This window comes from Microcaecilia unicolor, chromosome 6, assembly GCF_901765095.1.
Source record: "Microcaecilia unicolor chromosome 6, aMicUni1.1, whole genome shotgun sequence".
Lineage (NCBI taxonomy): Eukaryota > Metazoa > Chordata > Amphibia > Gymnophiona > Siphonopidae > Microcaecilia > Microcaecilia unicolor.
This window is the reverse complement of record NC_044036.1, coordinates 131,596,451-131,621,439: the sequence shown is the minus strand read 5'-3', so window position 1 is coordinate 131,621,439 and position 24,989 is coordinate 131,596,451. Positions and strand designations below refer to the sequence as shown.

The 24,989-nt window shown below is 44.5% G+C and overlaps 1 protein-coding gene across 3 annotated transcripts in view; it reads left to right on the top strand.

Annotated features, from left to right (window-relative positions):
- The first annotated feature begins 1,504 nt into the window (after positions 1-1,504).
- LOC115472078 (protein SSUH2 homolog) overlaps positions 1,505-24,989 on the top strand; it is a 43,183-nt gene continuing 19,698 nt past the window's right edge. The window contains exons 1-3 of one of the 3 annotated variants that reach the window (XM_030206152.1): positions 1,505-1,592; positions 3,888-3,963; positions 24,581-24,633. In XM_030206152.1, coding sequence (XP_030062012.1) covers positions 3,902-3,963; positions 24,581-24,633 — 115 coding nt within the window. In that variant the 5' untranslated portion in view covers positions 1,505-1,592; positions 3,888-3,901. Of the gene's footprint in view, positions 1,593-3,833; positions 3,964-21,553; positions 21,645-24,580; positions 24,634-24,989 lie in introns of those variants that run through there. The other 2 variants (XM_030206151.1, XM_030206153.1) reach the window with 2 other exon arrangements.

Below are 24,989 nucleotides of genomic sequence, written 5' to 3'. Positions count from 1 at the left end.
TCAGCAACCTGTTATAGAATTCCCCTCCTCAAAGACAGTTTTCAGTGGTCCACAGACTGTATCATTTTAAATAAATACAAGTGACACTACTGGAAATCCTTATATGGCAGTTTGACTCATAGCAGTAGTACCACAAGACTACTGCTAGGGGTCACTGGTGCCATTTGGAGCCTGGTGCTGGCAGAGGCATGAGTGACTCCTCCCCGGAACCCCCTAGAAATCAGGAATCGCAAGAGGTAGACCTGGAGGGGCCTAAAGGAGGAGGAGGGGGTTGTCTTTGGAGGATGCTCTATGGGGAATGGGGTATTTACAGGGGTGTGTGTTCAAGAGGTGGGCTATTTGGGGTGGCTGTGTTTTGTAGTCCACGGGAGGGGTGTCTTTGGGAGGATATAGAGGTATCCCAGGTGTGTATCACCCAGTGTGCAAGTGAGGCCTATGTCCACATGCAGGCTTGAACCTGAACAACAGTAAGATGGCTGCTTGGATACTTCATGTTTCTCTATCAGCTATGGACAGTCTTGCTGACCAAGGACATGGTCAGCATAAGACCATCTGCATTTCATCTCAGGGGGTGATGCTGTTTGCTGGACAGATTTATTACCCCCAGGTATGCGATAACACCAATGGGCCCTTTTTGGAGGTGCCTATATGCCCAAGGAAAGTGTCTAGATCAACACTAGACTTCTTTGTTCATTTAGGTCTGGATTCCATCATTCAGACAGCAAGTATGCAAGTTCTGATTGGGCCAGAAGAGTCACCTGAGGACCATGGACTGACTTCTGCTTGGACCCTTTGCTAGACAAAGAAGACAGATTACTTTTGGGACAGACAGAGAGCAGTCAGATTTTTCCAATAGCTCCAGAGAGAATTCACTTGGCTGAATAGAGAGCAGTCAGTTTTCTGATAGCTCAAAGGAGAGACTCTCCCTCTTAGTGTCAGAGTCTAGGCCTCTCTGTACAAACTCGTTGCAGGGAAGAAAGCTAATGATCAGGGCTAATTATCGACTATGGGCCCAGTGTCTAGGCTGCTGAAGGATAACAGACACCTCCATCCTGATAAGCGCTGCCTCAGCTAGAGCTGTGAATAGGAATCTGCTTCTGGCTGAGATAAGCCTGTAGCACCTCTGAGGGTGAGAATAAAAGCAATGTTCACTACTACAGTAAGGGGAAGACAGATTTTTATTTCTTTTGCGAAAGGCTGGTATAGTTTCTGGGGCATGGTTATATAGCCTGATATATTTGCTTGTAGTTGTCAGGTATATTTTCAGCACTGTCACAGATATATATATATATATATATATATATATACAGTATATATATATATATATATAATTTAAAACAGAAACTCCAGAATGGGACGCTAGAAAGGATTCCTGGAGGGGGGCGCCTAAATCAGACTACAAATCCCAGGTTCCCAGGGGAGAGTCCCATGACATCTTTGAGCAAACTAATGCCAAGGATTAGGAACAGCTGCAGGGGAAGGGAGGACAAACAGAGGTCATGGAGTGCTTGCCTGCAGGGGGGATTTCTGAGACTCAAGAGGTGGATGTGGGGGCTGAAATAGAGCCCATGGATACTTCTGCCCTGGCCCAGGTAAAGAGGGGACAATTTAAGGACTTGTTAGCAACCTTGGGGAACAGTTTGATTCAATACGTGCAGAGAAAATTTAGTAGAAGCATCTGAGCAGGTTCTCTGGAAAGGTAACTGAAGACTGCCACTGAGCTCAAGTTTAATCCATGGGGTGGATACCAGGAGTGAATTGCTGGTGTGAAAGAGAGGTGGGGGGGTCACCTTTCCTCAGGACACTCACTGAGGAAGGCTTTGAGTTCGACAGTGTTGAATGAGCTTTTGGGGACTACTTTGAATTGGACTTTGATAGCTAAACTTTTGGGATTGCCTTGATTTTGGGGAAGGTGGAGGGGAGCACTTTGAAATTGATTTTGCCTCATGAACTTCTGAAATTGCCTGGAATTTTGGGAGGAGCAGGGGAACTGAGGACTGGGCTGCTGAGTGCACAAGGAGATTCCTCCGTCTTGTTTGGAAACCCATTGATAAGAAAAACTGTAAGCGAGCTGATGCTATGAACTGAGCTATTGGAGACCTATAGCCTTGGAGGAAACTGTTCTCAATAAAACAGGAGGAAAACTTTGTGTTCTCTTTTACTATTGTTTGACCTGCTGAGTAATTGTGAGTTCCCTGGAAAACCTGGTGTGGAGTGGTGCTCCGGGACTAGACAAGGCAGAGCACAACCAAGCCACGGAGAAGGGGTGACAATATATTTAAATCTATATAGATATTGTCACCCCCTTCTCCGTGGCTTGGTTGAGCTCTGCCTTGTCCAGTCCTGGAGCACCCTCCACACCAGGTTTTCTAGGGAACTCCCAATTACTTAGCAGGTCAAACAATTTACAGCATTTACAGATTTCTATTGGATGTAATCATCACAGAAACAAATACTACTACTACTACTTATCATTTCTATAGCGCTACAAGGCATACACAGCGCTGTACACCATACACAAAAAGACAGTCCCTGCTCAAAAAGCTTACAATCTAGATAAGACAGGCAGACAGACAGAACAATTAAGGGCAAGGGAATAAAGAGGTGAGGATAAAAAGGACAGGGCAAGTGAGCAGTGGTTAGGAGTCAAAAGCAGTGGTAAAGAGGTGGGCTATCTATATATTTATCCTTTGTGTAATCTAACAGTATTTATTGTGTGTGCTTGCTTGCTGTTTTCCACCAAGTATTATATTTTAATATAATCTATAATAAATAATATATTTCACATATTGGCATAGTATTTCTTGGGAAGGTACCAGCAAAATAAGAACTTAGGTTAGGTGCTGTTTTCTCACTGTAGTGAATATCCCCTAGACACTGACAAGTCTGTATAATTATAATTAGTGTCTTAGGTGAACCAGGTCACTGGGCTTTTGTTTACCCATATGGAGATTAGCAGACAGCATTCCTAGTACAAGGCAACCTGGGGGACATAGGGAGGTGGAGGGTAAGGGGAGATACTGAACTACAGGGGTGGTGGGGCAAAGTGTTGAATTTCACCTAAGGCATCTGATACCCTTGGGCTGGACCTGACCCACAGCACTGAAATACCACAGATTAGTGACTCCTGCAGTAAAGTAAGATGTGGCAAAATGCCAGCTGTTACCATACCTTAGCAATAACCCCCCCCAGTTCTAAATTTAAAAATTGAACTTATGCTGTCCACACCGCAGAAGACCACATAACTGCTTCTGAATATTGACCACTATGGAGTAATTTTTAAAATGTTTTTCTGACTGTAAAGTCTGGATCAGATGCAGAAAATGCATTTGATAAAGTTGAGCAGTGAAATGTATGCTTCCACAGCAATGCGGTGCACTGGGGGGGTAATCTGACAACAAGGTCCCTTATTTTATAAAGACACAGAGACACATATGTGGCCTTATACAATACTAGTGAAAGTCCCACAGCACTAATGCAGACATTACCCCAGTTCAAGAGCAGGTGTAAATATTAGTGTGTATTTTACAGTTATGTCAGAGCAGGTCAGCATTTGTGTGCTGCTGGGCCTGATTCTGGGTGCTTATTTTCAAAAGGCCCCTAGGCATGATGAAATATCCTTAAATGACGCTGTTCCACTCCATGTCTTCATTAAGTCCTTTAAGGAAGTAGATGACCACATTTACCGTTCTTGTGAGAACAAGCGCATGTGTACAGATTTGATAAAATATACACTTAAGTGCTAATCCCTCCCCCGCTCTGCCTGTCCTCTGCCATGGGAACACCTCTCTGAATATCACATGAAAGTTTCTCTATGCTTGTATACACTGCAGAAATTGTATAAGACCCTGCTTGAGCCCTGTCATTTATAAAATTACCATCACCAGGACCAGAGGCATCCATGGAACCCAAACCTCAGCTGAGAAGGTGGCCAGGAGGGGAGAGCACTGCAGATGGCAAAAGGTAGGACCCTGAATACAGTCCAGCAGGTGGCGCTATCTGAGTTATCATGAAGGATGGGGCGGCATCAGCCAATCATCACCTGTGAGTTCAGTAAGAAAGACTCATGTGCATGTGACTCACATTCCTCCACTCCTCATGCCAGTCATCTCACATGTGGATTACTGTAATGCTTTATATTGTAGCAGTGGCCCACCCACTTAGGGCTCAGGCCCACCCAACAGTAGCACACGTTTAGTGGTAGCTGGTGGGGATCCCAAGCGCTGCCAGCTGAAGAACTCCCCTTGATGGTAATGAAAATGCTACTCTCCACGATACTGGCACCTGCGCATGCTCAGTTTTCAGCGCATCCCTGCTGCAGACTGCCAAGGTGGAAAGAAGCGTTTTCCTAGCAGCTGAGATATTTTTGTGGTGGTGGTGGTGGGTAGGGAACATTTGGTGTCCACCCACTTCTTGCGAAGGCCCACCCAAAATCTGTTGTCTGGCTACGCCCCTGTATTGTAGTTTGTCTTTGGCTATATTGAAATGCTTACAACTAGTATAATCTACTGCTGTTAAGCTCCTCTACAACGCCTGCAATTCCGACCTTTCCTTATCTCTGAATACTGGCTCACCATATCTGCATGCAATAACTTTAAAAATCTTGCTATTGGTTTACAAAGGGTTATCTTCTTCCACACCAAACTACTTCTGCAACATTTGAGTTCCTTACACCCCCTCCTGTGTCTTTCGACCCTCTCAGCAGGCCTTGTCATTCCTTCTCCCGCCAACTCACCTTCGTTTGGACATTTCAAGAGACACTGCTTTTTCTTACACTGAACACTTTGGAACACCCTACCATTTGACTTAAGAGAAGAACCTTCCCTTTCCAAATTTAAAAAACTAATCAAGACCTGGCTATTTCACCCTTCCAATACTTCTAATAAGTCTGAGGATCTTCTCTCTCCCTCTCTCTATTCCCTTCTTGTCCCTTCTCTCACTTTTCTGCTCATTTAATTTATGTAAAGTGCTTAACTACACTTATTGTGTGTGCTGGTATAGCAAGCCTTCTGAAAATAAATAAATAATGCCTCACGAGAGAATGAAACCTAAAAGTTCTCAAAGAACACACAACTTTCATATGCTTAGGTTGAAAGTCAACCAACCCCTGGATACCTCTAGATGTTTGCAGCCTCCTTACTTGATAAGTCTTGCGTGAAACTCATACAAACTCATTAGCACCTCACAGTTGGTGGTAGGACAGCCATCTCCTTTGCCAGAAACCTGTGCTTAGCCTCCTCATGGATTGAAAGCCAATATCTTGACCTGCTGCCAGAGAATTTTTCTTTGTTGATGGCCAATGCCGTGACTGAATGCTCCATGACTGTGGCAAGTTCCTCTGCTCTGAGGTTTGATGTCTTACACATGTGAACATGAGGCAGGATATGAGAACAAACCAGTCTAATGGATTGAGTCCTGTATGGTGCATACGAATGTCATTAATTTGCAGGAAAAGGGATGTTTGCTGCTGGCATTGCTGCAAGTCATGCTAGAGCCAATGCAGTACTGTATATGATACAGCTGTTCCGTGAAAGCCAGACACCACTCTTCTAATGGATGTGAAGACGGTCCCACTGTGCATTAGGCTAAATTAAGCCCATATCCCCATGATTCATTGTCTGAAATACAGATTATTTGGTTTTCCCATCACACAACAAGCACAGCCAGTGGCGTAGATAGGATTGAAGGGGCCCTGGGTGGAACCTTATTACACCATCTCTCAGAGGGGAGGAAAGGTGGTGCGATGTAAGAATTGAGGAGGTATTTGAGGTAGCGTGTATATAGGTGGATATTTGGGGCAGGAATGTGTATGGGGGTCAAAGCTTTGGTGTGCTGGGGGAGAGGTTCATGTGGGGTATGTAGGGAAGTACTAAAGACAGTGGGGATGTGTGGTGTGTGTTTGCTGTGGGTGAGATGTCTGATGTGGGCAAGTGGAATAATGAGAGTGTGTACAAGTGCAGCATACCAGTATGGGGTGGCTGAGGCATTACAGGTGGTGCAGGTGGGGGTATGTGAGGCAGGTGAGTGAGAGAAACCAAGGAGAGGGGTGTTGGTGCAGAGTGAGGGTTTGGGGTCAGCCTCAGATTTATTTTCCCCAACATTTAAACCTCCATTGGTCCAGCAGCTGGCACCAGGGTGAAAGACTAGGTACCCCTTTAGCCTAATCCCCCCCCCCCCTCAGACCTATAGATAAAATGCCTTCACTCCCCAAACCACCTCACTGGAAGAGTTCTCTTTATCAAAAACATTCCAACTCACAATATCCATCAGAAATACTTCAGGAAAACAAAACAAAACCAGGGCACAGTCATACAGAAGTGTGCTAAGCCCACATGAAGGAGAGTACAGATTCCTTGCTCCTTTAGCCAGGCATTGATGGTGATGCATTCCTTTCGTGTGGCTCTTCAAGTACTGTAGGGGGTATGACTTCTAACACCAGGCTCATAGATGCAGTCAGGAAGTCTCTGAGGGGCTTTCTGTCACTTTGATTTCCTAAAATACTTGTGTAAAACAGTCAAATAGCAACACACACCACAAGGAGTAGGTTAAGAACATAAGAACACAAGTATTGCCATACTGGGACAGATGGAAGGTCCATGAAGCCCAGCATCCTGTTTCCAACAGTGGCCAATCCAGGTTACAAGTACCTGGCAAGATCACAAAACAGTACAATACATTTTATGCTGCTTATCCTAGAAATAAGCAGTGGATTTTCCCCAAGAACATTTTAATAATGGCTTGTGGACTTTTCTTTTAGAAAGCTATCCAAACCTTTTTAAAACCCCGCTAAGCTAATTGCTTCTAACTACATTCTTGGCAATGAATTCCAGAGTTTAATTACACATTGAGTGAAGAAATGTTTTCTCTGATTTTGTTTTAAATTTATTACTTTGTAGCTTCATTGCGTGCCCCCTAGTCCTAGTATTTTTGGAAAGAGTAAACAAGCGATTCATGCCTACCTGTTCCACTCCACTCATTATTTTATAGATTTGTCATATCTCACCTCAGCCATCTCTTCTTCAAGCTGAAGAGCCTTAGCCACTTTAGCCTTTCCTCATAGGGAAATTGCCCCATCCCCTTTTCTCTGGCACTATCTCCCCTACACATCACACATCCTTGGTGAAAACTGAAGCAAAGAATTCATTTAGACTCTCCGCTATGGCTTTGTCTTCCCTGAGTGCCTCTTTTACCCCCCTGTCATCTACTGGTCCAACGGAATCTTTTACTGGCTTCTTGATTTTCTAATATATGTAAAAAAGTGTTTATTATGTGTTTTTGCCTTCAACTCTATCTTCTAAATCAAAGTCTCTCTTTGCCTTCCTTATCAGTGCTTTGCATGTGACTTGCCATTCCTTATGCTGTTTCTTATTATTTTCAGTTGGATCCTTCTTCCATTTTCTGAAGGATGTTCTTTTAGTTCTGACAAATCCCTTCACCTTGCTTTTTACTCATGGCAACTGTTGTTCGGCCTTCCTTCCACCTGTTTTTTTATATATGGAATATATCGGGTCTGGGCTTCCAGGATGGTATTTTTGAATAATATCTATGCTTGGTGTAAAGTTTTGACCTTTGAAACTGCTCATCTAAGTTTTTTGACCATTCTCATCAGGTTACCATAGTCTCCTTTTTGAAAGTTAAATGCTAACATATTAGATTTCCTGTGTGAATTACTCTAGAAATTATATAAAATCTGACCATGTTATGATCACAGTTATCAAGGGCCACAGCACCATTACCTCCTTCACCAATCATGTGCTCCACTAAGGACTATGTCTAGAATATTTTCTCCTTTTGGCTCCTGTACTAACTGCTCCATAAATCAATCCTTGATTACATCAAGGAATGTTACCTCCCTAGCATGCCTGATGTTATATTTACCCAGTCAATATTGAGGGTAATTGAAATCACCCATTATTTATTTATTTATTTATTTATTATTACATTGGTATCCTGCGCTTTCCCACTCAAAGCAGGTTCAATGCGGCTTACATAGTAAAAGGAAAACAGAATATTGTTAGAGAGGGTAAAAGTTAATTATACCGGAAGGGTAGGTAGTCGCAGATTGATCGAATTAATCTATTTGGTATACTGCTATTTGTCCAGCATAATAATAATAATTATTATATTATTATTGTGTTCCCCAATTTATTACCCTCTCTAATTTCTGATAACATTTCTGCATCTGTCTGTTCATCCTGGACAGATGGACAGTAGTACACTCCTATCGCTATCCTTTTCCCCTTTATACATGGAATTTCTATCCATAGGGATTCTAAGGTGTGTTTTGTGTTCTGTAGAGTTTAGTCTATTTGATTCAAGGCCTTCCTTAATGTATAATGCTACCCCTCCACCTTCCTCAGAGATGTCTATCATATCTATATTTTCATTTAGTGCAATATATTCTCCAATCTGATATTTTAGGCTTCTGGCATTTGCATACAGACATTTCAAACAATGTTTGTTGTTCCTATTTAGAACTTGCTCAGCAGTTGACGGTGATAATTTGCAATCCTGAAATTCTGTCTGCTCTGTATTTAAAAGTTCAGGAAGTAAAGTCTTCTTTCTCAGGGACAGTGTCTCTAAATGGGTTTGTTTTGCGCATACCATGTCAGTAATGAATGTCGTTCGTAAGCCAGGACATGTGGAGTGTGATCTCAGTCTCTCAGTCTCTAATGCTCACTGAGTACTTGCATTGTGTCATTGAGAGCTTCCTCCTGGTGTTCATAAGATGCTACAAGTGTTTATTTGGATTTATTAACTGCACTTATGAATAGGTAACTGTACTTGAAAATTCCTTTCAATGAAACCTGTAGCACCCAAAACGAAGGAAATATGTCTCTATCATTCTGTCAAATTTTCGTGGTCTTGGACAGCATCTGGATACCTGAGGATCTTCTCTCTGTCTGTCCAATCGCTTGGGACTGACTCCTCTATGACCAGTGCTGTTCTGGTGTCTCTCTCTTTTACCATGATGTCTGGTTTTCTTGCATTTGATTCAGCTTTTTATCGGTCAGAATGGAATTGTCCCTCTGTGGCCAGCAATGTGGTTCTCCAGGTGCTGTTGGTCCATGATGTTGAAGCTATGAGAAGAGTCCAGAAGCCTCTCAGGAGCATTCTCACCACTGTCCGCTAAAGCGGTCGTGAAGAGGGTGGTATAGCAAGTCTTGCAATAAAAATAAACATAATGATGAAATCTCTTAAGCTGTTGAGTTTCTTCTGAGCTTGTTGTGGCTTCTCCTTGGCTGGGTTTCAGCGATTGACCTCATTTCTAGCTTGTGCTGTTCTCTGGCCTCTGTATCTTACATTGACTTCTGCCACCACTTGCAATTAAACTCGCCCATTTGAGCTTTGGGGTTCTTTGGTATAGGATTTCTAAGGGTAGTCACATTCAACAAGTATAATTTTTACATTTAGAAACTGTGCCTTAAGGTATTCTCTCCTTTCCATCTTTTCAACCCTCTCCCCTTCCAAAAATAAAACTCTGGGTTTGATATTCGGCACTGCTTACCAAGGTAGAAGAGATTCAAGGCCTGGTTAGCTGGTGCTCACTGGGTCCCCACAGATATCTAGTAGCATTTTACCAGATAATGCTGGTGAATATTCTGTGTGACCACTGTAACACTACCTGGGGACAGAGCTGAAAGTTATCCGGCCACTGGATACAATCTGGTTAACTAAGGCCAGCTGTTGAATACTGGGGTACCTGTGCCAGCAGCTGTGCCTGAGGAGGCAATGAGGAGAAGAGGCAACATGGGGAGGAAGCAGTAAAGAGAGGAGGCAGCGAGGAGAGAAGCAGGTAGTGAGGAGAGATGGCAGCAAACAGATGAGGCAGCGAACGAGGCAATGAGGAGAGGAGATAGCGAACAGAGGAGGTAGCAAGGAGAGGAAGCACAGGCGCTTCCTGGCTGAACATACCTGGAAGGTGAGTATGAGAATCTGTTAAGCAATATATTAACATCTGGCACTACACAAAAGATAAGAGACTCTAATTTTATTTGACTGTAATTGAGAGGTAAGCTATTGCTAGAGGGAGTGAGGATGTGGAATCCAGTGCCTGAAGTGGGGATGGAGAATGGGGGATGGATGAGCTCCTGAGCCCAGCATGGAAATATTCACAGATGTGAAGTTGGACGTCAGTGAGCTCCGAGCACAATCAGTTGCCAAGCAAAGCAGGCGGGACCCCCTGGACTCAGGTGTTGTTTCAGCCTGAAAGTCAGGCACAAAGTGTACCCTGTGCACTTCTGATCTGAGCCTTCCTTCAGATGTCGTTTGTGAATGCTAATGAGATACTCAGTGCTTCCACATCCATCTAGAGCAGGACACTCAATAAAAATAACCCTCTGTCAGACAAAGACCTCTTCTGTAGCCCAACTCACTCTGACTGCTGCCAGGCTTTCTGGAGTCTAGTCAAAAGCTATAATGGTCTGGCAGTGGGGACTCAGGGCAGGCCTTAGAAGTTCTGTCAGTCAAACAGATTAATCTTGACAACGTAAAATGAAGTGGAGGCCCCTTCCCCAGTTCCTGGCTCCTGCACCATGAGCTCTACTGACTGAAGATCATCAGTTCGGTCACAGGAGCTGATCAGGAAGCTCTTTCCTGCCTGCTCATAAGTCTTATTGAAGCACTGGCCAAGGCAAACAGCAATTAAACCCCCACACGAACTGGCAGTGTTTTGTAAGCACAATCAGCTGTGTGTCTGGGTGGAATTTAGGATATGCATTAGAAGAGTGTTTCTAAACATATTTCTTGTTGCTGCTTTGATGGTATTTTACTGTTAGACACAATATCAAGTTTCTAGAAATCAAATGACGGACAACCCACAAATCTGGATTTTATTACTTGACTGTGGTTAGTGAAAGTTACAGACTGGAGTGCAGCTAGTAGGTCTCTTGCCAGGAGGGTTAACAGCCTAAATTGATCCCCGAGGCAATAGATGGTGGAGCGAAGATGTTTAAGTGGAAGACGAGAAGCTCAATTTGAACTCGAGTTTCCCTGATGTTTAGTTTAGAGCATAAGTGTTGCCATACTAGGACAGACCGAAGGTCCATCAAGGCCAGCATCCTGTTTCCAACATTGGTCAATCCAGGTTACAAGTATCTGGCAAGATCCCAAAACAGTAAAATACATTTTATGCTGCTTATCCTAGAAAAAGCAGTGTCATCAGCGAATTTAACTACCTCACTAGTTACTCCTATCTCTAGATCATTTATAAATTTGTTAAAAAGCAGCGGTCCCAGCACAGATCCCTTGGGAACCGCACTATCTACCCGTCAACATTGAGAATACTGATCATTTAACCCTGTTTTCTATCTTTTAACCAGTTTTTAATCCACAATAGAACACTACCTTCTATTTATGACTCTCCAATTTTCTTTGGAGTCTTTCATGATTTCATTAACTAAATTTGCTGACGACACAAAGTTATTCAGAGTTGTTAATTTGCAAGAGGATTGTGAAAAATTACAAGAGGACCTTACGAGACTGGGCATCTAAATGGCAGAGGACGTTAAATGTGAGCAAGTGCAAAGTGATGCATGTGGGAAAGAGGAACCCGAATTATAGCTACGTAATGCAAGGTTCCATGTTAGAAGTCACCAACCCGTGACTCCTAATGTGGAACCTTGCGTTATGTATCTATAATTCGGGTTCCTCTTCCATAGGTGAGTCTGGTGCACTGCCACATCCCCTCTCCATCAGAGCTGTGTGAATGTGGCTGAAAATCATTCCTTGAAAACTGGGACAAGCACTGCAAGAGCAAGGGAGCAAGGTCCAGAATGACAGAAGTATGTATGAATTTGCAAGAGATTTTAGATTGTGAGTCTACTAGGAACAGAAAAGTACCTGTATATAATATAGAAACCTTTTTGGTTGAATTACAGAAAGACAGTGTGTGTTTAACCTTACCTTTTCAACAGCTGATCACTTACTGTATTAATGTGTACCGTAGCCTTGAGCTACTGCTGGAAAGGCGTGAACTCAATTTAAAAAAGGACTGAATGCTACTGAGAAGTTGTTCTTGCAGTGTCAGGTAACTCCTGAGGCCCTTCAGTAAAACCGGTCCCTGAAGTGCTTGGCATCCAGAGTATGTGAACAGGACAGGAAGGAGGGCAGGGTGGTTCCACAATCAAAACAGAGGTGTGGAACCTCCTGTGACCTCAGCAGAGAAACAAACCGGGACAGTCCGGTATAATGGAAGGACAGAAAGCAACAGGTGGAAACCTAGAAACCCAAACCAACCATGAGCGCAGTATCTGTTTGCCTTCTCGATTGAGCAAAGTACTGACCACGAAAGATCAGAAAACAAAATATTTTCACTCCCTCCACTCAGTTCTCCCAACATTAATGACAAAGATCTCACACAAACCCAAACTCCCTAAAATGACCTATGAGGCAAAAGCCCTGATTTCACACATCACAGGGGGAATCACAGACAGGAAGAGGGACCTGCATGGCTTTGAAATGAAATGCCCTGTTTCATTAATGGGGGATATGAGACAATTCACCCCCTCAGGTCCACACCCATACAAAGATTAAACAGTTAGCACATGACCTTGCATTAAAATATATATATATCTTTACTTAAGAATTAGACAGACAAGTTGGTGGAGTGAAAACAGGCCACAGCTTCGTTTATTGTTGAGAAAAATTGACCCGAGCTAACAAGGCAAAAATCTATTTAACAACCAATAAACCGGGCTACCTGCCATCAGCAGATAGGAGTCCATGCGCAAGAGTCGAAGGAACTTAAGTAAACAGATACCCTGATATAGTAACTAGAGCTAAGACAAGAATGGACCTCCATGCCTGAGTTCAGGAGCTCGGGTCTAACATTCACCACTGGGAGAATATTAAGGCTCTGTTCGAAAGGACCTAGCTCGGGTACCCCCCCCAAACTGTGGCAAAGCATCCCTGAGAAAACAAAAAGCACTAGTAATACAATTTCTTAGTAGCATAAGAGGGGTGGGTGGCCCCAGACCCCTCCTATAAGTGAAGGGGAAATACTCCTGTTAGAAGAGCATTTCCTGCTGGCCACAATTAAAATAAATAGCCCAGTCGGACAAAGACACTACCTGACCTTCTGGTGCTTGCTAGTACTTCCAAAGAGAATCCACTTGCATGGAGAACTCAAGAGATCCCACGAAGAAACTCAAGTCAAGGAGGAGAGTGGGAATGAAAACCAGGGTATCCAGAGACAGGACTACAAAAGATCTTGAGTGAAACAGTATTTATTGAAAATCAAAATGACTCATTCCCACTCTCCTCCTTGGCTTGCTAGTACTTTCCACTGTCCTGCCCTCCTCTAACACTGTGGCCTTGGCAAGCTAGGCTCAACCTCGAGCCCATCATGATTGCCAAGGTCTGCCCTATTGGGGGTGGCTCATGCCCACTTTCAAGGTTGGGCTCCAGACTAGTTGGTTGCTCTTGGTGACTTAAAAAATACCCCTGCTCGAATGTTCTCTCCCTCTCCCCAAGCATCCCTGAGCCCACTGGTCCTCTCCCAATTCCTGTAGCAGGAGTATCAGCAGTCTCGATTTGCTCCTAACCCATTAGTTCTTTTCCCATAATGGCACTGACTGAACTGAGATTGGCACCATTTTGAATAACTGTTGTGCTGTCACGTTTGTGACTGTTTTCCATGTGGGTGCTCTCCTTGCCCTCTGGTGGCCAGAACTGGTGGCTGCTATGGACTGTTTTCTGCTGTCTTCCATGTTCCAGACTTCAGTGAGTCCGGTCCGGATTTTCCAGGTTGCCAGACTTGCTCTGTTGGTTTGTCCTGGAACAGCAACCTTACTTGGCTGGTGATTTACTGCAGCTGTGGGTCAGCTGCTGAGGGGCTTATTAGCTTCTGTGAGCCTTGCTTGCTTTGCCTTGGTATCAAAGGTCATCCTGAGTTCCTGTTGGTTTGTTGGAGTTCCTGCTCTGTACTTTCCTGTGTGTTTGACCCTTTGCCTGGACCTGGACTTTGATTTTGCTTTCTGCCTGCCTAAAAGACTCTGGTTAGTTTATGGATTACCCTTGTTTGCTGCCTGCCCTTTGACTTTGCTGTGCTACTGGATATTGTTACTGTCTACTATTAAAGCCTCTTCTAGTTATATTCTGTGGTTCCTGCCTGTTGTGTTCAGCACTGCTTTCTGCTTGGGTGATTTGCCTGCCGCTGCCACTCCTTGGAAGTGGCCCAAGGGCTCACAATTTCAGAGACTGGGTGAGAGCCCTGACATGTGCTACACTCTCAATCTCCTCTCCTCCTCAGCCTTCCCACATCTGCCTCTTGTCTCTCCTCCCTCCTCCAGCATCTGTACCTGCCTCTCCTCCCCTCCCTCCAGCATCTGTCCCCCGCCTCTCCTCCCCTCCCTCAGATTACCTGAGATAAATCATCGGGGCGGGGCCCTCTTCTGCTGCTCACCACTACTTTCCCATTTCTCTGCTTCTTTGTGGGCACATCATGAGTTCTGAACATGACAGACTGGCTAAAGCTCCCACTGCTTGAACCTGGGCTGGTTCTAACACATCCTCAGCTGATCTTACTGCTGCAGCCCCAGCTCATCTGATTTCTTGGGCCAAAGGGTCTAGGAAATGATGTCGGCCTCGGCCTCGGTGCTCTGGCTGTGGACATATGTTGCTTCCTGGGTCAGTGGGACCTCAGATACCTGGTGCTGAGTTGTACCTTTTCCTCTTAAGACTTTGCTTCCACCTCAGTCTTTTTTGTTTCTGGTTTTGTGCTGTGGGGCACCAGTCTCTATTGCAGTCCTCTAACCCTTCCCCCCAATGTTGCTTCCTATTCTGATCCTATCTTTAACAGTATTTCTGCTCGAACAAAACCATTCATACAGATGAATGCACACACAGACAGATCCAATGAGGTGAAAGAGTATTTACCCCCTCCTCATTTCCCCGATTATTGTATATATGTCACACTGAGACCTCTGTGGTCTGAAGAGATTCATTTTTGACTCATCTGTCCACAGAACATTATCCCAAAAGGCCTGGGGATCATCCAGGTGAGTTTCTGCAAATGTGGGAAGAGCATCAATGTTACTGTTGGAGAGCACCTCCGTTCACAGGATAAATCCCTCCTCTCAGTACCCTTCTCCACCACCGCCAACTCCAGGCTCCGCTCATTCTGCCTCGCCTCACCCTATGCTTGGAACAACCTTCCTGAACCCTTACGCCAAGCCCCATCCCTGCCCGTCTTCAAGTCTTTGCTTAAAGCCCACCTCTTCAATGCTGCGTTCGGCACCTAACCCTTACCGTTCAGTGAATCCAGACTGCCCCTATCAGACCGACCGTTCACTTGTCTATTAGATTGTAAGCTCTTTGAGCAGGGACTGTCTCTCTTTGTTAAATTGTACAGCGCTGCGTAACCCTAGTAGCGCTCTAGAAATGTTAAGTAGTAGTAGAGCAGCTGTGGTTTCTGCCTTGCTGTTCTCCCACGAATCTCATTTTTGCCCAGCCTCTTTCTTATTGTGGAGTCATGAACATTGACCTTAGCTGAGGCTAGAGAGGCTGAATGCTCTGAGATGTTTTGTGACTTCCTGGAAGAGTTATTGCTGTGTTTGGAGTAATTTTCACAGACTGGCCACTCCTAGGAAGATTCATTACTGTTCCAAATCGTCTCCTTTTGGATATAATGGTTTTCACCATGGTTTGGTAGAGTCCCAGAGCTTTAGAAATGGCTTTGTAACCCGTTGCAGACTGATATATTTCAACAACTGTTGTCTCATCTGTTCTGGAATTTCCTTTTATCGTGGCATAAGGTTCTTGTAAGAAACTCTGTGGTCACTTCTTCACCTCATCCTAAGGTTCAATATATAGCGACGTTTAGATTGAAGAGGGCTGGCTTTAATCAAGGCTGGCTGTGTTCAATCAGCTAAATCTAATTATCAATTAAACGGGATCAGTTGAATGATTAACTAAGAGGCCAGTTACTTTTCCTTAAACAAATGAAGTAATAATTTAAAACTCTATTATGTGTTTACTCAGGTTCCCTTTGTCTAATATTACATTTTATTTAAAGATCAGAAACCATTCAGTAATAATAGGGGAAATCAGGAGGGGGGAAAATGTTTTCACATTATTGCAGGTCCCCGCTTTAATATGTACTATCATTCTAAAAGTAACCCTAATATTCAAAGTGTTTGTTTTCCTTGACATTGTTAAAATTTGCAGAGGGACTGCATTGATTGTGGTTGTGAAGGATGGGTTGTCACATCCAGCTGTTTCCTCCTTTTGGGGCATGAGCCCCTGCTAATATTTCAATCTTATGAAAAACATGTGGAGGGGCATTTTCCATATGACGTGTAAATCCAAACTGAGTCATTTTATTGACAATCGTCTCAATCCAATGTCCAGCACACAGCCATAATCGACCCAGAAAAACATCTAAATCTCTGGTTTGATTATGCTTTTGAGACAGATATTTTCAGGCTGAACACGTCTATCTGTAAGTACCATTTTTGAAACAAAAAAAAGTCCCAGAGAAAAATGTAGAAGAACAAGCCACAGGGAGGTCTGTCCGGCCACATTCCTAGTAAACTGGTCACACAGACATCCCATGTGCAGAGGGGCCACCTAGTGGTCAGTGCAGTGGACTTCACATAAAAGGACCCCGATTCAAATGCCACCTTAATTCCTTCATACAGGAACAGAGAAAACCTACCGTCAGTGGCGTACCAAGGGGGGGGGGGGGCGGTGGGGGCGGTCCACCCCGGGTGCACGCCGCTGGGGGGGTGCCGCAGCTCGCACCTGTCTGGTCCCAGTTCGCTATGCTCGCTAAATTCTCTCGTTCGCTGCAGCAGCTCCCTCCTTCTGCCCCGGAACAGGTTACTTCCTGTTCCGGGGCAGAGGGCGGGAGCTGCAGCAAACGAGAGAATTTAGCGAGCGTAGCGAACTGGGAACAGACAGGCGTGCGCTGTGGCACCCGGGGGGGGGGGGTAATTTCGGGGGGGGGGGCGCATCGGCGATTCGCCCCGGGTGCTGTCGAGGCTAGGAACGCCACTGCCTACCGTACCTAAAGGTCCACCACTACAATAGCCCTCAGGCTTAGAGGTCACTTATATATTTAGGTACAGGAGGTACTGTTTGCAAATATTTTGACAGATGTCAATTTGAGCATTTAACTCAAGCCCTTATACTGTCTTATCGTGACTACTGTAATTCAATGTATTCAGGTTGTACACAGAAGCTTTTGAAAAGATTGCAAACAGTCTGATGGTATTGGTATTGCAATAATTCTGAAATTCTTCTCCGTTAATATGATTGCCATGATATTCCTATGCACCTTATCTGTTATCTATATTCTGATTTTCTATTCCATCAACGTGATTGTCATTGTATTATATTGTAAGCCACATTGAGCCTGCAAATAGGTGGGAAAATGTGGGATATAAATGCAGCAAATAAATAACTAAATAAATCTTCATATGATGTCAAGTTACACTGGCTGCCAATAAGGCCAGGATCATTTTTAAACATGCTTGGTTTTGTGTTTAAAGTTTTGTAAAGTTTGATTCCAGATTTCTTTCTGTCCCATTTTTGTTTTGGTGCTCTTTCAAGACTTAGAAGAGCAGGCATAACTATGTTTGCATTTCCCTCAGTTAAAGGAAAGAAGGCATTCTTATGGGCAAGAAGGTTTTCTTACGGGAAGTTTAGTCATTTTAGGTTTATGGTATTTAATGTTGGGTTTATGAAATTACTATGCGAGGGCTGAACACAAGAATCCCACGAAAAAAAAGACAATGCCAAAACAAAACGAGGGAAATGGAAGAAGGCTGAAGCAAACTATGGGACACAAAAATAAAACAATACTTTAATGCATACAGCGCATAAAAAGTCCATTTATTGCTGTAACGAAACACTCAGCTGTTGGGTAAAAGACTCTACATGGCACCACATTGTGGCCCAAAAGGCCTGCCTCAGGAGACTTAAGGGTGTTTGTCCATAAAAGTAAAAATAACAGCTACAGTAATATATGGTGGTCTTTAAAATGACCTTGAAAGGAAATGAAATCAAGTTCTTTTACACAATAAAATGAAATCAACTTTCAGTAAACCTCAGAAACAATGACAAAAAGAGAAGCAATCCTCTGTAGTAGCGTAGGGGACACTCAATGAAGTTACATGGAAATACTTTTAAAACAAATAGGAGGAAAACATTTTTCAATCAACGAATAGTTAAGCTCTGGAACTCTTTGCTGGAGGATGTAGTAACAGCAGGTTTGGACAAGATCCTGGAGGAAAAGTCCATAGCCTGTTATTGAGACAGACATGGGGAAGCCTCTGTTTGCCTTGGGATTGGTAGCATGGAATGTTGCTACTCTTTTGGGCTCATTTTCGAAAGAGAAAGGCGCCCATCTTTCAACACAAATCGGGAGATGGGTGTCCTTCTCCCAGGGCCGCCCAAATCGGCATAATCGAAAGCCGATTTTGGGCGCCCTCAACTGCTTTCTGTAGCGGGGACGACCAAAGTTCCCAGGTGCATGTCGGAAGCATAGCGAAAGCGGGACTGGGGTGTGCTTAACACATGGGCATCCTCGGCCGATAATGGAAAAAAGAAGGGTGTCCCTGACGAGCACTTGGCCGACTTTACTTGGTCCATTTTTTCTTGTGACCAAGCTCAAAAAGGTGCCCGAACTGACCAGGTGACCACTGGAGGGAATCAGGGATGACCTCCCCTTACTCCCCCAGTGGTCACTAACCCCCTCCCACCCTGAAAAAATAACTTTAAAAATATTTTTTTCCAGCCTCAAATGTCATACTCAGCTCCCTGACAGCAGTATGCAGGTCCCAGGAGCAGTTTTAGTGGGTGCAGTGCAGTTCAGGCAGGCGGACCACACTTGTGGTGGTAAATGTGAACCCTTCACAACCTAAATGTTGAGATTTGGGCGTCCCCGACCGTATAATTGAAACAAAAGATTTACGCCCATCATGTTTTGATAATACGGGTTTCCCCGTCCCTTCGCTGGGACGTCCTGCGAGGATGTCCTCAGGAAAACTTGGGTGCCACGTTCAATTATGCCCCTCCACGGGATTCTGCATGGAATGTTGCTACTCTTTGGGGTTCCGCATGGAATGTTGCTATTCTGGGGTTTTGCCAGGTACTTGACACCTGGATTGGTCACTGTTGGAAACAGGATACAGAGCTAGATGGACCATTGGTCTGACCCAGTATGGCTACTCTTATGTTCTTAAGCTTTAGGAGGAAGGTGGAGCCAGCATCAGAGCACTGCAGGAGAAATGAGAGAGTGTAGCAGCAGGACAAAATGACTTCTGGGCATGCGCAGAACATGGACTGAGAGACTGTTCTGCACATGTGCCAGGTGCTTTCCCTATTGAGCCACTTGCAGAATTTCTATGCATTTCATTTGCTTGCGATTTCCTTTGAGCATCGGTTTGTAAGTTCAAATGCAGCTATAAGCGCGTGCGGTATTTTATTTATTTATTACATTTGTACCCCGCGCTTTCCCACTCAAAGCAGGTTCAATGCGGCTTACATAGTAATTGGGATTACAAAGTATTGGTGGAGAGAAATAAGTTGAGTATTATCAGAGTAATAAAAGAAATAGGAATGTAGAAATGCAGGGATGAGAGGAGTAGAAGTATGAGCAAGGGTGAGTGAGCAATTGGAGGCTAGATGAGGCGGAGGGGAATGGGCAAGAGTGAAGGGAGTAGGAGAGGTGTGAGTAAGGGTAGGTGAGCATTGGGGGAGGGGTCGATGAGGCAAAAGGGGATAGAACAGGGGATAAGCAGGGGAAACTGAGGCGGGACTACAATGGCGACTTTTGAGCATTGGGGCCTTAGTCATGACTGAAACAGATCTAGATAAAAATGTTCTTCTTTTCTGTCTTGAACCTTTTTTTAATTCCATTATTGCAACCCCCCCCCCCCAAACATGCAGATAGTAAGCCCCAGGGGCGTAGCCAGACACCCAATTTTGGGGGGGCCTGGGCACAAGATGGGTGGGCAGAAGAACTCTGCCCTGTCCCACAAGTGATTTGGTCTCCCTCTCTCTCACCTGCATGCCATATGGTCTCGCAAACATCCCCCTCCCCCCATACCTTTTAAATAGCAGATTTTCACTGGCAGCAAGCAGCAAATAATACACACTGCTCGTGTTGGCTCCACAGCCTTCCCTCTGATGCAACTTCCTGTTTCCACATAGGCAGAAAGCTGGTATGCAGGAAGGACAGGAATTTTTGGCTGGTGGGGCTTGGGAATCCCTGCCAGATACTTCATAGGTGTGCTGCTACTGGGTGGGCCTGAGCCCAAAGTAGGTAGGCCTGGGCCCACCCAGGCCCACCCTTGGCCACGCCACTGGTAAGCCCACCCAAGTGCTGCCAAAAACATGTCTCGACCGCCCCCTTGGATGAAAAATAGCCCAGTTCTGACTTTTTGAAAATCACGATTTAGACGTTTTGATGAGAAAAACATTCATCTGGTGCTTTGTGCTGCTCTTGAGACATTTTTCACTTTTGAAAATGAGTGCCAATGTGGCCATGTAAGTTGTAATAGCATTCATGAGATCGTAACATGACAGTGGTCATGAAGCCAAGGTTCCATATTTTAAAATAAATTGCATTTCTGGTCACAACTTAAGTGATTAACAGCTGTGTTATGCTTCCACCAGATGCAGATGTTTGCAATACACCACCCCTTCACTGCTTAATACAGAAAGGAAGTTCAGAAGTTTCAGTTATATTTCATAATAGTCTGTGGCCACACGGCATCCTGTGATCCTCTGCTGCCCCCGTGTGGTGTATCACTCACAGTACAGGAAATCTTCAGAGCTCATGGCTCCTGTCCTGCTCTCTTCCTGAAACATGTTGCAATAAAGGAAACCCCTCCGAATCAATCTAATCAAACCAAGCTGGGAAAGGGGACAAAGTAGGCACTCGGTGGGGGATAGAGGACCTACACTGAGGAACTGTGCAATTTAAATCCCAGCTCTGCCACTGATGTAATTAGGGATATTCTTTCATTTAATAAAATGGGAATTTGTAACAAAATCCCTTATTTTCTTTCAATTTGATAGTAAAATGAAATGAAAGCATAGTAAAGAAAATTTAATTCATTTAAAGATAATTAGGTCTTCATTAAAAATGAAAGTCCCAAGCGCTGATCCCCGTCAGCCCCCCCAGTACCTTATGAATGGGAATTGTGGGATTATCAGATTCTGGGACACTGTTTACTGGCAATTCTTGACAGGAAGGTCGGTGTGGGCTGTGGGAGATAATTTTGTTTCTGGGATGGCATCTCACCCCATCCGGTTGGTCTAACTCTGGCGTCTTGTTAATTATTTCTTGCTGCTCTGACAGTACTGTGGGGTAACAGGGTCACAGCAGCCAACTTTTCTAAATGCTGGGGGGGGGGGGGGGGGTGAAGCACCCACAGAGTTGGCTCCTATGGCCAAGGGTCCCCAGTCAGCCTTCTAGTTACTGATCTGCACTACCCCAAGTGCTGACTTCAGAGTGGAAGGATGGAGGAGGAGGAGGAGGAGGAGGGTCCCCACCCCCGGGGGCGGCTGCGGGAGGAAGTTCTGTTTAGTCTCGGAGTTTCACTTTCCTTTTCTCCAGCTTCCTTCTCTCGACTCTCGTTCCTGCTCGAGACTGGCCAGCGGTAACAGGAGATGGCCGAGGGGCAGCTGATCCGGTCAGTGACTCTCCGGATTATCGAAAGCTTTTCTCTCCCCTTCCTATTATCCCTCCTCCCTTATTGCAGAACTTTCCTTTCCTTGCATCTGAGCCTGGCACAGCCTGTCTCTGGGTGGGGACTCAGGGCAGTAAGTGGACACTCCTGAGCCTGGCCCAGCTGGTCCTCTGTTCAGATTTTCTCCTCTTCCCCTGTACACTCGTTGGCATTCAGAATTTACACTCTTGTAATGCAACAGAAAATAACTTTCGCTGTGGTGCTTTGCAGAATAGAAATCCTTTAAAATAAACATCTCATCCTTACTCTGGCACTGAAGTCATTGTAGTAAAGTGTTATTAACACCAGCTTATTCCCTGGTATCCACTGAAGGTAAACCACAAATCTCAGGAGTCTCTTTGCATCTGGGCTGGAGCTGGACACTGGTGGGTTTAAGGCACTGGCTGTAGATGTAGAAATTGGTTTCCTTCAGAGCGGAGACTGTGCTGTACCGATGGGGTGGCTGATCCTTTTTCTAAGCCATTAGGCCCTGCTCTTCTAATCCAGGGGGGCAAATCTAAGAGTAAATACAGTAGAATATGCATATGTCTATACCACAACATCAAAATAATAAACTTATTTTAGTTCTATGTGGTTTACAGAAGATTACAAACGCCAGCCAGCCAGAAGATTACAAACGCCATTGGTTAAAATGTCAAATACCAAGAGTACATTTCTTTAAAAAGAAAAGTTTTTAACATGCAAAATAATACATATTCGCGCTCAAATCTAAGAAGTTATAAAGAAATCCAGAAACTTAGGGCTAGGTAAGGGAAGACAAAGGTTAAAAATGCCTGTATTTTACATTTTGTACTGCTGCATAATTCAAATAAATTTGTTGAACTGTCTTAGTAGCTTTGTTACTAGCAGGGCAAATGATGAGTTAATGAGAGGAGAGGTGTGATCATATTTTTGTAACGGAGTAGATTCCACCTACAGCCGAGTACATCTAGGAAACAGAGAAATAAGAACTGGACTTTAGCTGAGTAACCCCACGGCCAAAGGAGCTATTCATGAAATTCTTAATATACTTAGCAAAGTTCTGTTAGGATAAAATGAAATGTACTCACTATAATCTGTGCTGCCCCATCCAGCATTAAACTCGCTTTGCTTTTCCCGTCTGGCTGCGTTTTCAGCAGGTTTTGAGCAGGAAAATGGTGATTACAAAGAAGGTGTGTGTGTGTGTGTGTGGGGGGGGGGGGGGGGGGGGGGTAGAAGCAAACAAATTGCAACGGCTGAGTTTGAGGTCAAGGTCTTAGTAACGAACCAGAGAGTGTGCTTACTAAGGCACGCGTTAAACGCTAATGCGCCGGTATGAATGTATTAGTGCGTTAACGTTTAACGCGCCTTCACTTTAAAGGCCTGTTAAAAACACTAATGTGCCTTAGTAAACATACCCCCAGGTCTCCAGTTCTGATTTAAAACTTTTACATGAGGATTCTGCATGGATATCTAATGGGAGGGAATTCCAGTGGAAAGGAGCAGCGAAAAAGAATGCAGCATGACGGGTGGGTAGTCTAGTGGTTAATGCAGCGGACTTTGATCCTGGGGAACTGGGTTCTATTCCCGCTGCAGCTCCTTGTGACTCTGGGCAAGTCACTTAACCCTCTGTTGCCCCAGGTACAAAATAAGTACCTGTATATACTATGTAAACCACTTTGAATGTAGTTGCAAAAACCTCAGAAAGGCAGTATATCAAGTCCAATTTCCCTTTCCCCCTTTCACTTATGACATCACAATATCAGAAGTGAGCCAAGTATCGGGCAATCAAGCCATTGTGACATCACTGATGAGGTTGGCTCTTATTGATGGAATGAGTGGAGGAGTAGCCTAGTGGTTAGTGCATTGGACTTTGATCCTGGGGAACTGAGTTCAATTCCCACTGCAGCTCCTTGTGACTCTGGGCAAGTCACTTAACCCTCCATTGCCCCTGGTACAAATAAGGACCTGCCTATACTATGTAAACCGTTTTGAATGTAGTTGCAAAAAATATATATATAGTTGACGGTAAGGGTCATGTGCTAATCGGGCAGTATATAGTGATGGCTGGCTGTGCACGGCCTGATTACCGCAGGGCAGGCCTACTCCCCACCCCTTGCCTTCTAAAATAATTTCTATTTTCTAGGGCGGGGATTGGCATACACTGATCACAGCAATACCCCAGGACGTCTCAGAACACCCCATGCTGGTACTGTTTGCTGCTCATTTCCTGAGCAGTAGCCCTACTGACCTTTAGTAAAGGACCCCTTAGTCATAATTAGTTCATAGTTCACCTTTAGCTGATACACCACCCAAAAAGCCAAAAGTCATCAGTCCTACAGTTCTGAAAGCGGAAGGCATCATATGAGAAGATTCTAATATTATGGGCTGTATAAATTCAAGATGGAGCAGAAGTGCTTCAGCTTGGGACACTTTCTGAGTTATTTCTTTTTTTAAACAGTTGACTTTTTTTTTTTCTAGCCGTTCCCCTTCTTCCACATTTTGGTGGCTCTCTGAATGCTGCTTTCTCCCCTCCCCATGCAAAAGTGTAGCTGTATGAGGAGGAAGCTCTGATCTGGACAAAGGAAACCCAGCTGGAAAATCAGTTCCCTGGTCCTTCCTTTCTCCTTCCTAGTCCAGTGATTTCTCATATACAGAGCTGGAAAGAGCCACAAAGGATGATCATGGCTGGTTCAGAATTTGGATCCTCAGGCTGGACTTTCCCTTGTTTTTGAGAGCCCTGTCTGGGCAGCGCAGAAGGGAGTCTGTTCATCTCATAGTGGGGAAATAGATGGTGCTGATCCAGTGCAGGATTTCCAGTACTGTCCAGACTTGTCTCCTTCCTGTGTTGCGAAGTCCTGTGGTCTGTGCTGCCCTCTCTCTTCCTTGAGTCATTGCTTTGTATGTTCTGTGTTTTTCAGAGATGCAGCTGTTTCAAACTATGGAACTGTGGAGAACATTTCAGGAAACCCAGGTATATGAGAGGCTCGGGAAAGATGTTCATACTTATCAAGCTTAATTAACCACCTCTCACCAGCAGCATCGGGAGGCGTATAACAAAATAAAAACAAACCCAGCTACGTAAAAAAAAACAAAAAATCTAAAATACAGAACAAATCAAACACTCGCTTTAACTGTGGTCAAAACTGGGCATAACCATACTCATCTCCTGCTTCCCATGGCCATGAACTCCAGGGTTGTGGCGTGTGGAGGAGTAGTTTAATGGTTAGAGCAATGGGCTGAAATCCAGGGGAGCCCAGTTCAAATCCCACTGCATCTCCTTGAGATCTTGGGCAAGTCACTTAACCCTCCATTGCCTCAGCCTCAAAG